The sequence below is a fragment of the Chelonoidis abingdonii genome, chromosome 9 (genome assembly GCF_003597395.2).
Source record: "Chelonoidis abingdonii isolate Lonesome George chromosome 9, CheloAbing_2.0, whole genome shotgun sequence".
Classification (NCBI taxonomy): Eukaryota; Metazoa; Chordata; order Testudines; family Testudinidae; genus Chelonoidis; species Chelonoidis abingdonii.
The window spans coordinates 44,760,570-44,777,068 of NC_133777.1; the positions used below are offsets into that span (position 1 = coordinate 44,760,570).

At 45.5% G+C, this 16,499-nt stretch overlaps 1 protein-coding gene across 4 annotated transcripts in view; it reads left to right on the top strand.

The window, feature by feature from the left end:
* The window catches only part of ARIH1 (ariadne RBR E3 ubiquitin protein ligase 1), a 152,513-nt gene that overhangs the window by 39,377 nt on the left and 96,637 nt on the right, over positions 1 to 16,499 (top strand). For 3 of the 4 annotated variants that reach the window (XM_075069479.1, XM_032805327.2, XM_075069481.1), the window contains exon 2: positions 1,814 to 1,881. In XM_075069479.1, the coding sequence (XP_074925580.1) occupies positions 1,814 to 1,881 (68 nt within the window). Of the gene's footprint in view, positions 1 to 1,558; positions 1,740 to 1,813; positions 1,882 to 16,499 lie in introns of those variants that run through there. The other variant, XM_075069480.1, reaches the window with a different exon arrangement.

Consider the following 16,499-nt stretch of genomic DNA (forward strand, 5'->3'; position numbering starts at 1 on the left):
CTGCCAGCGTTGACACAGATGCTCTGAGGGCAAGCTCTCATGCTATAACAGGCATCTATTTTAGTATTCAGTTTAGTTACTACAGGAAATATTTATGGTTATATTAGACATAATTACGTGATTATCTACTGTCTGTTCAATACTTGCATCACCCCAGTACTTCAAGGGCTTTTCCTGTCATTCCCATCCACTGAGAAATGGATCTTAACTCACTTTGATTTTGCTTGCACTAAACAGAAAATATTTGTGGGATGTTAAGATAACTGTTATCCAGAGCTTCCTGAAGAAACATGATTGGGTTGTTGTGAGTTTATGTATCTAGGGTCCGAGTTGATCATGTGAGAAGGGAAGTGTAACAAGATAATGTGTCTTGTCCCTTCTGTAACAGCCACGGTATGCTTTCAGACACCTGGTGAATGGTTGATCCTGGTCTGTGGAATATCATTAAATTACAGATCATATGTGATGGGGACCGCATCCTTAAAGAAATCTCTCCCAACCCCTCTTCTGGCCTTCAAACTCTCTTCCAACCTTGCCAAGTTCATCATTAGAAGTAAGCTCCACGTAGATTAGGACCTACCAAATCAAAGTGATACCAGACCCTACCATAACAAATGCAAAGCCGGCAGACACATTTCCACTGCTGTGATGAACAATACCTGCCACAACATACCTTTTAAGATTCCTGGGTCCTACCCATGCATATTACAACATATTGTGTACCTCATACAATGCACTAAATGCCCCAATAACTGTGGGTGAAATCAAACAATCATTACGCTCTCGAATGAACTCTCTCTGAAAAATGCTAAAAGACAAAAATACTATAATCTTTGGGTGACCATTTTTTACACAGTCGCTCCACCTCTGATTTCAGTCCTCATCCTCAAAGGAAACCTGCATACCACCTTCAAAAGACAAGCCTGGCAGCTTAAATTCATATTTTTGCTAGATACTAAAAATCATGGTCTTAACACTGGATTTATGGCTTATTACAACAGTCTGTAACCCACTAACCCAATTTTTTTGTCCTATGACTTGCAGGAGTGTTAACAAGCCACTTCACCTTGATTAAGCAGCAAAGAGTCCCTATGTCATCTTATAGACTAACAGATGTATTGGAGCATGAGCTTTTGTGGGTGAATACGCACTTCCTCGGATGATGTATTCACCCTCGAAAGCTCATGCTCCAATACATCTGTTAGTCTATAAGGAGCCACAGGACTCTATTCTGCTTTTACAGATCCAGACTAACACGGCTACCCTTCTGATACTTCACCTTCATTGGTTCCTTAGAATGTATTAACTCTTTATGCTAAACAATCTGTTCCACTTTGTATTTAGCTGTGACTCTTGAGTACCTTTCCCAGACCTGAAGAAGAGCTCTGTGTAGCCTGAAAGCTTGTCTTTCACCAACAGAAGTTGATCCAAAAAAAATACTACCTCACCGCTCTTATCTCTTCAGTGATAAGCAGTAGAAATGAAGTCAACTGCTGTGGTGACTTATATGAAGCATTGAGTCTACAAAAGTTTTTTCCATTTTGCTTCAATGAATTTCTTAGGGTAGCACTTATGAAAAATGCTTATTCAAAACAAATTTTAAGCCTATTTAATTTTTCAAATGTGTTTATCTGTTTGGACTAATAGTTCACCCAGTGCGGAGATGAGGACAGTACAACTTGTCAATAAACATTTAGAATCCATGGCCTCCATGTTTGCTTGTCAAGAGCCTTATTCAGGTCCCTGATCACCCATGGACTGAGTTACAAGAGTGTACTGTTTGTTGTACATTATATTTTTTCTTTTTTTCTAGAATCCGGCAACTATCACCAGAATACTACTTAGCCATTTCAACTGGGATAAAGAGAAGCTGATGGAAAGGTAAGTAGCTACCTTTTCGGTAGACAGACAGCTTTCACTTGAAACCCATAAGAAGTGCAGGTGACTGGATTGATCTAGTCTTGGATCAGATGAATACAACGTATATGGAGAATCTATTATGTGAGGTAGAGGAAATATTTCCTTTTTACATAGCAGTGTGCACCAGCTATTGTTTTAGCCCTGATAATTTTCAGAGGCTAATGGGGAAAGTAAATACCCATGAGGGGTATTTTTTTGCTTTTTTTGAGGGGGCATTTATTGCTCTTGACTCTTTTTTCCATCCCCCAATTCCCTTCCAGTTTCATGTGTATATGCTCTGGGAATTTTGTATTTCTGCAAGAATTCCAAGTGCCCCAAGACAGGGTGGGCAAACTATGGCCTGCGGGCTGGATGCGGCCCACGAGCTGTTTTAAGCCAGCCCATGTGCTCCTGCTATGGAGTAGGGGCTGGGTCTTGCCCCGCTCCAGCTGTGATGCCAGGTGGGGGCTGCACCGCATGGCTCCCAGAAGCCACGGTACGGCCCCGCTCCAGCTCCTAAGTGTTCCAGTGGAGCTGCAGAGGGGTGCCTGTGAATGAAGTAGTGTGCAGAGCTGCCTGGCCGCACCTCCAGGTAGGAGCCGGAGAAGGGACATGCCACTGCTTCCGGGAGCCGCTTGAGGTAAGCACTGTTCTGAGCCTGCACCCCGAGCTTCTCCCCATGCCCCAACCCCCTGCCCCAATCATTCTCCCCACCCCGCCTGCTCTCCAAACTCCTTGATCCCAGCCCGCAGCATCCTCTTGCACCCCAAACATCTCGATCCCAGCCTGCAGCATCCTCTTGCACCCCAAACATCTCATCCCCAGCCACACCCCAGAGCCTGTACCCCCAGCTGGAACCAACACTCATTCCCATGTTCTAGCCCTGATCCTCCTCCTGCCCTCTAAACCCCTCAGTCCCAGCCCAAAGCATCCTCCTACACCCCAAACTCCTTATCACCTGCACTCCCAACCAGAACCCTCCCTCCACCCCCCTCTCCAACCCAAATTTCATGAGCATTCATGGCCCGTCATACAATTTCTATTCCCTGACGTGGCCTTTGGGCCAAAATGTTTGCCCACCCCTGCCCTAAGAGAAGCAAGCACAAACGTGTTTCTGTTACCTTGTAAATTCTTAAAATACTCAGATTGGGTGCGTTCTGGATGTCATCCTTGCATATTGGTCTTTTTCTGCATCTAACATGTTGAGTCTTGGGTGGCCAGAAATAGACTCTGCATTAATCCTGCAATGACTAAATTGCTCTTGACTGATACAGGGCATCAGTATAGTATGTTCTAGCCTACCTTGTTTTCATCTTTTGGACACTGATTTTTTTGTCTTTTTTGGGGTTGTGATTTGAATCTTGAGTTTTCTGTGGAAAAGTGTTTTGCTGCCACCTTTTGATTTCTAGTCAATGTTGCCAGAGCAGAATGTTTCTTCTGAAAACACGAAGATTTGTATTTTCTGGAGTGAAAGAAGGCTTTGCTAGTTTGTGGTGTTGCTGTATAACCTCTGAGCCCAAATCCAGCAGCCAGATTGGTGACAAAGGCAAATATGATAGTCTCTGTAAAAGAGAATATGGGAGCCAGGAAAGTCAGGGTTCTCATACAAGTTGATTAAACACTGGGACATCAGTCTAGAAACACTGGTAAGGCAGCCGTGCTGGTTCTTTACCTTGACCTCGCTTATCTCCTCCTTGCTGATGTTAGAACTCCACTAATTAAGACGAGAAAAATGTAACTTCAGAGAGAGAGAGTGTGAGCCTGTGCAGTGCAGTAGTATGGAATCTTGTAGGATAACTGCTTTTTCTGGCCTATATTAGTTACAGGGGGATCTCTGGCCTATGAAGCTGTTTAGAAAAGATAGTGATAGGGTGAACCATGGCCTATTATATTGGGTATATGTGGAAACCATTTCTTTGGTATGTGTTGGGAGCATGTGGTCACTGATCAGTACAGGTTCAGTTAATTGCAGAAGTGATGGTGCTCGATGTCCATTCCACATAATGGAAAAAGATAGGATCTCATGTGACCCATATATAAAGTAATGTGGGGTTTAGCCCATGATGGGTGTATGGAAGGAGTCTGACTTTAGCTAATTAGTGGGTGGGTTTGCAGTTCAGATGCTCTTACGTAGCTTTGCTGCAGGATAGTAGAGGTCTGTAACAGTAGCTGAATCATATATGGTAGTCAAGGGTAAGGGGACAAAGATAAGGCTGGTGTTAAAATCTTAGCCATTCCAAAAGTTTTCTGAACTACTGGTACAACTTTCTAGATTCCTGACTTTCAAACTTAGTAATATTTTAAGAGCTAATATTGAAAATGTCTAAAGGGTTTTTTGTTTTGAAAGAATACACTTATGTTGAGGTCACTTAACTAGCTAACTGCAAGCAGTAACATTTGGATTCTTCTGCATAAAGCTGCTGTCTGTTTCTGTGGTCTTATTTGTCTGAATTTCCCCATGTTGAGTATTTCAGCCAGGTTAGATTCTAATCTGGCTGCCATCCTGGAGTTTTCACTTTGCAATAGTGGACACCTAGACATGCTTGCTTAAGCATCAACGCTTGTTCTTGGCTTTCTCACTTACTACCTGTATACTGGCCAGTAGAAAGTAGCATCAGTTTGAGAAAGGAAGACCACAAGTGATATTTTAAGGGGACATTGTTGTAAGGTTAGACGTTTAGAAGGATTTTACAAAACCCAACACAAACCTTTTAAATACACATGTATTTTTGTAACATCCTTCGGTAAATATCAACCTTGAGTAATGTCATTTGTTACAATGCTTGTCTTTTTTGTGCAAAATTTGAAAAATTACAACCATAAAGCAAGCTCTGTAATAAGTGATCCTTGCCAGCCAATGCTAGTAAACATTATCAGCTTGCTAACAACATTTCCTACTACATCAAGGGTATTAAAACAATTCCTCCCAAGCCACTATTGATGCCCCCAACCCTCTTCCCAGAAACCCCCCCAGCAAAGCTTTGTAGCATTCCCCTGAAGCTCAGATGTGTGAAACCCTGGGGTGGGTGGTTTCAAGAAAGTTTTTGTGTTCATTTTTCATAGAGAACACCCAGCTGACAGCCTCTTTTTATACTAAGGTACTAGCTTGAGCGCTTCTGATGACTAGTTGCTGTTACGTAATATAGTGGCGAGGAGATAGTCATTTGAGCATTCAGGGCTTTAAATTTCACTCTGCTTCAGTGAGTTGGGGGCAGAGCTGGAAATGAGCCCAGAGTCCTCAAACCCGTCTTCTGCTCTCATCCCTCTATTTCAGTGAGAAGCTTCTGTTTAAAAGAATGTGACCACCTACTTAATGTAGATATGGTAGTCTTACAAAACCAAATACATATTTTAAAGTCATGTTTAGCTTTAAATATTCTCTGGCAAGTGTTAACTTGGCATTGTGCTAGTGTAGGTGATACTGAAAATGACTAGTGTTTTCCTTGTCTAAGTAGAGTGGAATCCAGAAGTCAGCCAAAAACAGAAAATAAATTCTATTAAAATGATTTAAAGGTATTAGCAATATGCCTTTTTTAAAGATAGTAACTTTTGACCGCACACTGTCCTCTTACACATCGCCCTCTGCAGTGTTGGAGAGTCAGACAGAACGACATTTGTAGCGCTTACTGGTTCTTAATATTATCAAACTTGGGTTCCTAATATAAAGCACATAAATAAGTAGCCTGATTTTTTTTCATAGATTCTGAGTACCCACATACTCTCATTCCTTCAGCAGTATAAAACACTTCCTCTTAAATTATAAGAAGGCAGTAACATGAGTGAAAGCTATCATGATATAGTCTTTTCTCAGAATATGGAGATCTCCCCTCTGTCCCTTGGCACATGTTGCAATTGTCATGCACATTTTATATTGAACAGGTTAATTTTTATGCTTTTGTGATGACACTTTTGGTGTGGCATTATGAAGAGTCCAAGTCATGGTCTATGCGTTTCTATTATACTCAGAGCAGGTTTCAGCAGATTCTGTATAAAAGTATTAGCAAGACATTTAGTCAAGGGAAACAATTCTATCCAATGACTAAGCATCCATTGTCCTCCATTTGTGTCTGAAAGCAAAATTGGTATTTGGAAAGGATCGCTGGAGGGTTGAGGTTTGCGTGGAAGTTTAATATTATTTAGCAGCAGTTAACATTTGATGCCCAACATGCTGCTCAACTCCAGGAGAACAAAAAATGTTCAAGTCTTGATATTTCTCCCTCTTGATCTCAAAGATTTACCGTATCTAAAAGGGTGTCATCAGGCGGAGGGAGAAAACTTGTTCACCTTAACCTCTAAGGATAGAACAAGAAACAATGGGCTTAAACTGCAGCAAGGGAGATTTAGGTTGGACATTAAGAAAAAGTTCCTAACTGTCAGGGTGGTTAAACACTGGAATAAATTGCCTAGGGAGGTTGTGGAATCTCCATCTCTGGAGATATTTAAGAGTAGGTTAGATAAATGTGTATCAGGAATGGTCTAGACAGTATTTGGTCCTGCCATGAGGACAGGGGACTGGACTCGATGACCTCTCAAGGTCCCTTCCAGTCCCAGTCTATGAATCTATGAATATACTCAATCATAAGCTGGTTCATTTATAAGCCGACCCTCCCAAGATGGATAAGTAAAAATGGAAAAATTTTATGACCTGTTCATAAGCCCACTCTATAATTCAGGGGTAAGCAAACTTTGGCTCCTGGGCCATGAGGATAAGCCGCTGATGAGCCAAGATGGTTTGTTTACCTCGAGTGTCCGCAGGTACGGAGGTAAACCTAAGTAAACAAAATGTCCTGGCACACCAGCTGCTTACCCTGATGGGCCAGGACAGCAATTGCTGGGGAAACTTTTTGGAGGGAGAAGCTGGGAGTCAGAGGAGTAACCCCATGACCCCCCCTTAACGTGGGACCCCCACACTCTCTCCCCGTCCCATCCCATCTTATCTTGGAAGGGCCGGGGAGGATGTCTCTGGCCTGGCCGCAGCCTGCTCCGGCGGGCCAGACCAGGCATCATGGCCACAGCCTGCTCTGGAGGGGCAGGGCCAAGTGGCATGGCTGCAGCCTGCCAGCCCCGGAGCTGCAGCTGTTTCGGAGGCTGGGGGGAGAGCAGCGTGTCCAGAAGCAGACACACTGGCCCCGCCTCTTCCCTTCTGGCACTGCTGCCTCTCCTTGCTGCCTCTGTTGGCGGGAGGGGCTGTGTCCCACCTCTCCCTCTCTATACCCATTCATAAGCCGACCTCCTTCTCTGTTGCTTCTCTTTTTTACTTAAAAAAATTCGGTTTATGAATGAGTATATAGGATATGCTACTGTCATTGCAGTTGGCAGGATGCTGATGCTTGAATTTCCCCAAAGCTTGAACATGCCTCTGGATGTATAAATGTTACCAGTTAGTTTGTGACGGGAAAATATACATCCTTATTCTCTATATGACTTGTTTAGAAATGACAAATGTGCACGGAACTGAAGTTTTGCTACTTTCCATAATTTACACTTTTATGCCTGGGCTGCGAGCTACTACATCTAAATCCCTTAGTGCTGAGTATATCAAAGATGAATCTAGGATTTTTCCATTTAAGTGTCTTCTAAATGGTTACTTTTCATGATCAGATGTGGTAGTCTTCAGCTTATGTTGTAGTATGTTTAGTTTTATTGTTTTCTAATATTTCTACTTCTGAAGATAAGTTGGAATGGGATCAAGACTGGCAGACACCAGCTTGCAGGATCCTAAACCCTCTTCCTTCCAGCCCTTGGCTCAACCTCTCTTCAAAGTTTTAATGGTCAGCCTGAGTTAGTCCATCTGTACATATGTGAAGTTTATGAAGTGAACAGTTGCCTTTCATGACTTTTCATATTGTGACAAAGCTCTGTCCTTGTCTCCGTGGGTCCTTTGTTTCTTGGTGGATTTCACTAGCCTCAGAGAATCACTGTGACTCTCCACGTAGCCCTTCTCTCTCTAGAGGCAAGGGTCACAGCCTACTGAGCCATTTTCATCATAAGCCAGTGAGGGAGGTGAGGAGAAACTATCCTCCGTTGCACAGTCTCTGTCTCCCAGTCTTAGTGATTAATCGGTGGAGTAAAGGGGGAAGCCCAGGCCCACCCTCTACTCTGGGCTCCAGCCCAGGGACCCTAACAATATCAGCTATGGTAGCTGACCTTTTAGAAACAGAATGCGTACAATTCCCTGGGCTACTTCCCCACAGCAATCCCCACTTCCTCAAGCTCCACTTCACCCTTACCTCAGGGCCTCCTTCCTTGTGCCTGATGTGATGTGTGCTGCTCAGGGTTTGGCTACACTTGCAGCTGTACAGTGCTGGGAGTTAAAGCTATCTTGGTACAGCTGTGTAGGGAATGCGCTGCAGTGTGGCCACATTTGCCGCGGTGTTGGGAATGGTGTATTATGGGCAGTTATCCCAGTGTTCAAGTGGCTGCAACATGCTTTTCAAAAGAGGGGGGTGGGGTGGAGTGTGACAGGGAGCATGGGAAGGGGGAGAGAGTGAGTGTGGATTTTTGGAGCCTACATTGTGTTGTTAGTTCCCTGCCTTGCAAATTCCGACCACTTCTCCCACCACTCTCTCATTCACTCTTAAAAGCAAATAGCCTTCAGACCAGATAAGCAGCTGCTCTGATGGACCTTTCCCCCCCCACTGTGCTGTTTCTCTCCTCAAGCAAACACTAGCTGTGGACATTCCCTGCCTGCCTCTGCTTGAGCAAATAATTGCTGTGTTTGTTTTTTTAGATAAGCAGCTCTGGGAGCCCTGAGTTCACAACAAAACAGAGAGGCATCACAACAAAACAGAGTTCTTTTAGTTAAAAGCATTATGGGAAAATTCTGGAGGTCAGTTACAGCATAGTAAGATTAATCACTGTTTACACTGGCACTCCAGTGCTGCAGCACCAACGCTGTTCCATGTATTCCTCTCGTCCATGTGGAGTACAACCAGCGCTTTAGCCAGGGAGATACAGCACTGTATGTGCCTTGCCAGTGTGGACGAGGAGTAAGTTACAGTGCTGTAAAGCCACCACCAGCGCTGTAACTCTCAAGTGTAGCCAAGCCCTATTAGTCTCTCCAACAGTGCAACTTCCTCCCACGGCTCCTGACGTGTGTCCACCTGACTAACTGGGAGGTTTTTAACTAGTTTCATCCAGCCTGTGATTGGTTTCACGTGTCCCAGGGTTTGGTTACACTTGCAGGTGTGCAGTGCTGGGAGTTAAAGCTGTCTTCGTACGGCTGTGTAAGGAAAGCGCTGGAGTGTGGCCACACTGACAGCTACCAGTGCTGGAGTGTAGCCACATTTGCAGCATTTGCAGCGGTGTTGGGAGTGGTGCATTATGGGCAGCTGTCCCACAGAGCACCTCGTCCCATTTTGGCTCCATTTTGGCACTGTGGGTTGTGGGAAGGGGGCGGAGGGGGCGAGTCATTCTGCTTCCTGTTCCAGCGCCCCATGATGCATCGCTTCACATCCCAGCAATCCCTGTTTTTCTGTCCATGTTTGGCGCCATCTTGACTCTCTCAACGGTTTCTGTGCAGCGCAATTTCTATGGAAAATAGAGCCCGAACAGCTGAGGAGTATGCTGACGAGTCTCGCCAGCACATCACGTTTGGCAGTTGAGCTATTCCTTAAGATACAAAGTGATTAGGAGTCTGACGATGATAGCGAATTGCCTGATGTGTATGACACTTAATTGCTTCTGGCATTCACGGAAATGTTCAGCACCGTGGAACGCCGCTTTTGGGCTTGGGAAACAAGCACTGAGTGGTGGGATCACATAGTCATGGAAGTCTGGGATGACAAGCAGTGACTGCAGAACTTTCAGATGAGAAAAGCCACTTTCATGAGACTGTGCGCTGAGCTTGCCCCCACCCTGCGGCGCAAGGACACAAGATTGAGAGCTGCCCTGCCGGTGGAGGAGTGGGTGGCTATTGCAATCTGGAAGCTGGCAAATCCAGACAGCTACCGGTCGGTCGGGAACCAGTTTGGAGTGAGAATGTCGACCGTTGGAATCGTGTTGATGCGAGTTTGCAGGGCCATTAATCGCACCCTGCTAAGAAGAACCGTGACTCTGGGGAACGTGCAGGACATTGTGGATGGCTTTGCACAAATGGGTTTCCCTAACTGTGGAGGGGCAATAGATGGGACACATATTCCTATTCTGGCACCACCCCACCCAGCATCCGAGTACGTTAATCGGAAGGGGTATTTCTCTATGGTTCTCTAGGCGCTTGTGGATCACCGTGGGCATTTCACTACGTTAACACAGGCTGGCCTGGAAAGGTGCATGATGCACACATCTTTCGGAACACTGGCCTATTCAGGAAGCTGCAGGTAGGGACTTCTTCCCCAGACCCAAAGATCACAGTAGGGGACGTTGAAATGCCTATTGTGATCCTTGGAGACCCCGCTTACCCGTTAATGCCTTGGCTCATGAAACCGTATACAGGGAAGCTTGACAGGAGCAAGGACCGGTTCAGCTACAGGCTGAGCTGGTGCCGAATGACTGTGGAGTGTGCTTTTGGCCAGTTTTAAGGGATGGCTGGCGATCTCTGTTATGGGAAACTTAGACTTGGGGAAAGCGCAGCCCCGCGGTATATTCCGCCATGCTGTACCCTCCTATAATATTGTGAAGAGAGTGTTGAAACATTCAGTCAGGCATCGACCTCCGAGGTTTCAACGCCTGGAGGCGGAACCCTTTGCACAGCCAGAGAGCAGGGCACAAGGATAGGGATGCCTTGAGGGAGGAATTGAGGCTGAACACCAAACAGTATGTTTTGTACCTTGCACGGAGTGACAGTGCAATGGTTACAGTGTTAGTAGGAATCTCGTTTTTTCCTAAGCTGATTTGCAGTGCCTGTTTCTTATCCCTTCCGGGCTAAGGTAATCTTGACTTCTGCAATAATAAAGACTGTTTTCAAAAGCCAAGAATTCATTTTATTTGACAAGAAAATAACTTTATTGAGCAGACACACAACATTTTTTGGGAACCTGAAAGGCAGAGGGGATGGGGTGGGGAACTGTACAGTCACAGGTTTTGAATAGTGTCCTTCCTTTCTGAAGTGCTGTGCAATGACTGCTGCCACTTCAGGAGGTGGCTATACTGCATGGTGACCTTGGATTTGAGTGCAGAGGGTAAGGGTCCTTAGTTCCCAGGCTGGTTGGTGAATGTAACAGGTGTGGGGCAGCTGGTGGTGGTAAGAACCTGGATGCTGGGGAAGGGGGTTTTGAGCTGACATTGGGGCACAAGGGAAAGAGCTTTGGGATGGGGAGGGGCCGGCACGGTAGTGTTCTGCCTGCATGACTACCAGCGCTTGGATAGAGTCCGTTTGGCGCGCCAGGATGCTTATCAGCTGCTTTGTGCTTTTCTTCCTGGCCGCTGTGTTTTTCTGGTGGATCCTGCTTTCCATTTCCCTCAAGTCCTGCACTTTTTGATTCTCTGTGGCAGAGTGATCCATAACTGCTTGCAGCAGGTCGTCTTTGCTTTTTCTCGGCTTCTTCCGGAGGTTTTGGAGTCTTTGAGCTGTTGATAACACGGGCAGCCGAGAACTCAAAGTTGCTTGTGGAAATCCAAAAAAGGCAACATTTAACATAGGCAGCATTGTTTATATCTCAGACAGTTATTCCCACACAGTGAAGGAGTAACATTCTTCGCAATAGCATAATTTTCCCATACCAAAGAGAGCACACACAACTCACAGGAGCCCCAAAATGGTAAGTAAGGGGGACTGATTGCTTCAGGGCTGTACTGTCCTCGAAGTTTGTGTGTGCTGGGGAAAGCAAACAGCTGCAGGGGGCACCTACACTGAACACTCTCCCAACATTTTCCACAGGAGTTGATCCTGGAAGATATCTCGCTGCTGCCGGTCACCTGGGAAGAGCGGGAGGGTCTTCAACAGCGATGCAGATTCCACCCTGGCTCCTATGCAGCTTGCCTATGTGCAGCAGTGGTCCCTCCACCCCTCGCTATTCTACATCTAGGCATGCATGCATGCAGAACCCTCCCTCCTCTCCCGAAAAATTTCCATCCTGAAAATAAAAGCTGCTTACCGGGAACCCACTCCTCTGTTTGTCCTCCATCAAGTACTGGCTGTTGCTACTGGCTACCTTCCTCCTGGTTTGAGAAGGGCTCCTGGCTACATGCCTCCTGGGACTCCAGGGTGTCTTCCCCCACCCCTCACTCTCAGTTTCCTTCTCCCCCCCAATCCTCCTCCTCCTCCTTCCTCTTCCCCCTCCACTCTGAAGTGTCCATCGTGGTCCTCGGATTGGCGATGGGGTCACCCCCAAGTATCGCGTCCAGCTCTTTGTAAAAATGGTAGGTCGTGGGAGCAGTGCCGGAGCAGCAGTTTCCCTCGCAGGCTTTGCAATAGGCACTCCGCAGCTCCTTCACTTTCACCCTGCACTGCAATGCATCCCAGTCATGGCCCCTTTCCAGCATGGCCCTTGATACCTGCCCAAAGGTATCGTAATTCCTACGGCTAGAGCACAGCTGGGATTGCACAGCTTCCTCTCCCCAGACACTGATGAGGTCCAGCAACTTTCCATTGCATCATGCTGGGGCTCATTTGGCTCGTGGAGGCATGGTCACCTGGAAAGATTCACTGATTGCACTCCACACCTGACTGAGCAAACAGGAAGGGGATATTTAAAATTCCCGGGCCATTTAAAGGGCGGGTCACCTGAGGCCAGGGCAGTAGAGTTCGCACTGATGAGCAGAGTGGCTGAACAGGCATTCTGGGATACCTCAGAATACCTCTGGAGGCCAATAACAGTGCTTTTGGTGGCCACGCTGGCGGAGCAGTGCTGCATCACCAGCGCTGCAGTCGTTATTACCCAGGCTGAGGTGGAGTACAGCCAGCGCTGTATCCAGGGAGATACAGCGCTGTATGTGCCTTGCAAGTGTGGATGGTGAGTGAGTTGCAGCGCTGTAAAGCCACCACCAGCACTGCAACTCTCCACTGTAGCCAAATCCCCAGTCAACCTAGCTGTCTCTGCTGCTTTCTGGAAGGACCTTAATTGGCCCCAGGTGTCTTGATTAACCTGGAGCAAGTGCCATTTGGTTACCATGATAACAGGGATTTGTTTAGCCTGGGGCTAACATACCTGTTTCTCACTAATTTCTTATAGCCATCTGGCCTTGTCCCGTCACAATATCTTTCTAGCCACTGACCTGACATCACTTCTTCAGATACTGAAAAAAGGTATACTTGTTACTCAGTCTTCAAGCACAGCACTAGTCTGAAAATGACTGTTAAAATGGTATTGTGTGGGGGTGCTATGTTCATGTCTCAATGATTTTATGGCAAAAGCTTGTGGTTGACAAAGAAAAATCAGTTTGTCCACTATATAAACTCAGGGGATATGAAAGTCAGGGTCGGTTTTGTTTTCATTCATCACCAGCAATTATCATGGTCTTTTCCCCATGGTAGGGAACGTAGGTCCATTATCTTAGGACTTATGTTTAACTTCAGTGGTGCTGCTAACCTATTCCTGTTCATATACACACATCTCTAGCTTGAGTTAGCTGCAGCTGAAAGCACCAGCTTTCTGCTCAATTGGAGGGTGGATTGAATCTTGAGTGCTGCTGATGCTCAAGTTAGTAATGTAGTGGGATGCATCAGCTCATCTGCTAACCTGTGTCGTTCTAGTGATATTTTTAGTGTGTCTGCTCTCACTTGAGCTGTCTAGGCTAGGCGAGCTTAAGTGTAGTAACTCAAGCCATCGGTTGCAGTGAAGGCAAACCTTCGTTTTCTGCTAGAGGAAAAAACAGCACTATCAGCAACTTTCATTTGTGATAACTGTTACACTTCACTCTTTATTTAACCCCAAAGTGTAGTAGCAAATAGTGTGGTGACAGTAGACTTAGCAACAGAGCAAGTTAGTGCCTGATAACCAGGAGTTTTTCACTGTCATGACTCAAGAAGAACAAATTGTTTGGATTTTCTTCAGTTTTCTGTCACAGGCCAATCTAGTATCCAGTGGAAAAATCCAGTTTCATGCGTTTGTGGAAGCTGTCCTCAGAGATTCTAGGGTATGGTTTAATGATAGTTCTGTCAAATTTGGCCCAATTTTTTTTGTAAAGATGAGCTTTTAAAATACCCAGTTCCAATAGAAGTGCTTCCGTGAGATTTACAAATGCCAATGAAAGTACTTGAAACATAAATGCCCCTATTATGTTTGCAACTCAAATATTGTGATAATACATGAGAATACATCACACCTATAAAGGTAATGGGCATGTAGTGTTTGTCCAGAGCCATATAGTCCTTAACAGATTGAGTCCACTAAAAACTTCAGGGAAGGCTGACTATAGTATTCAAATCCTTGCTTTGACACTAGAAATCCAAAATATAATTTAAGACAATGATTTTCAACCTCTGCTGTATTAAGACTTCCTGTTACAGCAAAGTGTTAGTGTCCTCCATCTAACCATAAAAAAAGGAAAGATGGTTGCACTCTGCTTGGATCTGTTTGACGATCTATGGCCTAGCCTACAAGCCCTTTGCCCGCTCTGGTTTCTCTTAATCAGTAAGGCACTTGTGCCCTTTCCTTGAATTCCAAGGTGTCAAACAGCTTGAATTTCTAGGGGCTCTGGCAAATGGGTAAATATCTGAAATTGCACCAAATCAGGTTGGGGAGTGAGTGTCATGTTATGTCTGGTGAGATACCAGAGGAAGGTGACAAGGCTATAGTAGCACCCAGATGGTATCTCATGCATCCTCATTCTTGATAGCAAAAAAAGTCAGTTTGGGCTGATTGAAGGGATAATGTATTAACTTCTTCCCCACAGTGCCCAAAGGAAGTAGAAATCTGGGTTCCTTGACTGGTGATCTTTTAGGATGGTTCTTAGGTGGCTATGTCACAAACATAGTCTACTCTGTTTAGCCTAACCAAAAAAAGGTGGAGGGGGGATATGATTGCTTTTTATAAATATATCAGAGGGATACATATTAGGGAGGGAGGGGAATTATTTAAGCTTAGTACCAATGTGGACACAAGAACAAATGGACATCAGGAAGTTTAGACTTGAAATTAGATGAAGGTTTCTAACCGGGATAGGAGTGAAGTTCTGGAACAGCCTTCCAAGGGGAGTAGTGGCGGCAAAAGACATATCTGGCTTCAAGATTAAGCTTGATAAGTTTATGTGGGGGATGGTATAGCCTAATTTTGGCAATTAACTTGGCAACTGATCTTTGATTACCTAGTAGTCTGTGATGGGATGTTAGATGGGTTGGGATCTGAGTTACTACAGAGAATTCTTTCCTGGGTGCTGGCTGGTGAGTCTTGCTCACATGCTCAGGGTTTAACTGATCGCCATATTTGGGGTCGGAAGGAATTTTCCTCCAGGGCAGATTGGCAGAGGCCTTGGAGGTTTTTCACCTTCCTCTGCAGCATGGGGCATGGGTCACTTGCTGGAAGATTCTCTGCAGCTTGAGGTCTTCAAACCACAATTTGAGGACTTCAATAACTCAGACATAGGTCAGGGGTTTGTTAAGGAGTGGGTGGGTGAGATTCTGTGGCCTGCACTGTGCAGGAGATCAGACTAGATGATCATAATGGTCCCGTCTGATCTTAGTCTATGAGTCTACGAGTCTATAAAAGTAAGGAACCTCTGGGGGTGGCATAGCTGACTCACTAAAAGATGTGTTGGCTGTATATAATAGATAAGCTGCGGCATAACATGTTTACTGTACTCTGCACACAGCAGATAGCAGTTGGGGCCACAATCTCCTCGTATAACCTTGCATCAAATATTGAGATTTTCAGGAGTATGTATATCTAATTTTTCTAGATTTCACACCTTTAAAATCTTTTAACGTATTTGAAGCTGAACCTTAACAAGGAATTCTTGGATTTGTAATATTTGCTTTGGAAGTAATTCCCGTGTTCATGTAATGCGTTTTACTCCCAATTATTGATAGATACTCTAAATTTTAACTCCGTCTTAATACAGCTATTGTCTGGATATGATATAAAATTTTCAAAGGCACGCATGATGGTTAGGCACTTAATTCCTTTTGAAAGTCATTGGGAGTGGGCACCTACTCTCTCCCCCTTAATCACTTGAAATCTGTGTCCTTTTAGAAAAAATAAATTGTCCGCTAGAACAACTAATACCCATTGAGACCATTTTCCAAATGCTTCTGGCATGTTTCCATATTACAGTAAAAGCTCTTTATCCGGCACTTCCCCAACTGGCAAGTTCTATAAACTGGTATTTCTGATCTGCACAGAAAGTCTGTTTTATAGTGCAGTTGGTGTGGGACTGGCAGGAGGCTGAGGCATAGGAGGGGTTGCAGGGCATGCTCTGGGAGGGAATTTGGGTTTGGGAGGGAGCAGGGGATTGGAGCACGGGAGGGGCTCAGGATGCGGGGAGGGGTACTCCCCTCTGGCAGCTCCCCTCAGTGGCTCTCCATACCTGCTGTTACTGGTAGAGGCATGGCCAGGTGGCTCTGCAGGCACACTATCTCCATCCCCACTCCCCGAGCGCTGACTCCGTGGCTCCCAGCCTATTGGCTGGGAACTGTGGCCAATGGGAGCTGTGGGGGGCGCCAGGAGGAGCAAGGACAGGGAGCCACCGAAGGTGAATGATGAGAACCATCTTCCTCCCTCCCC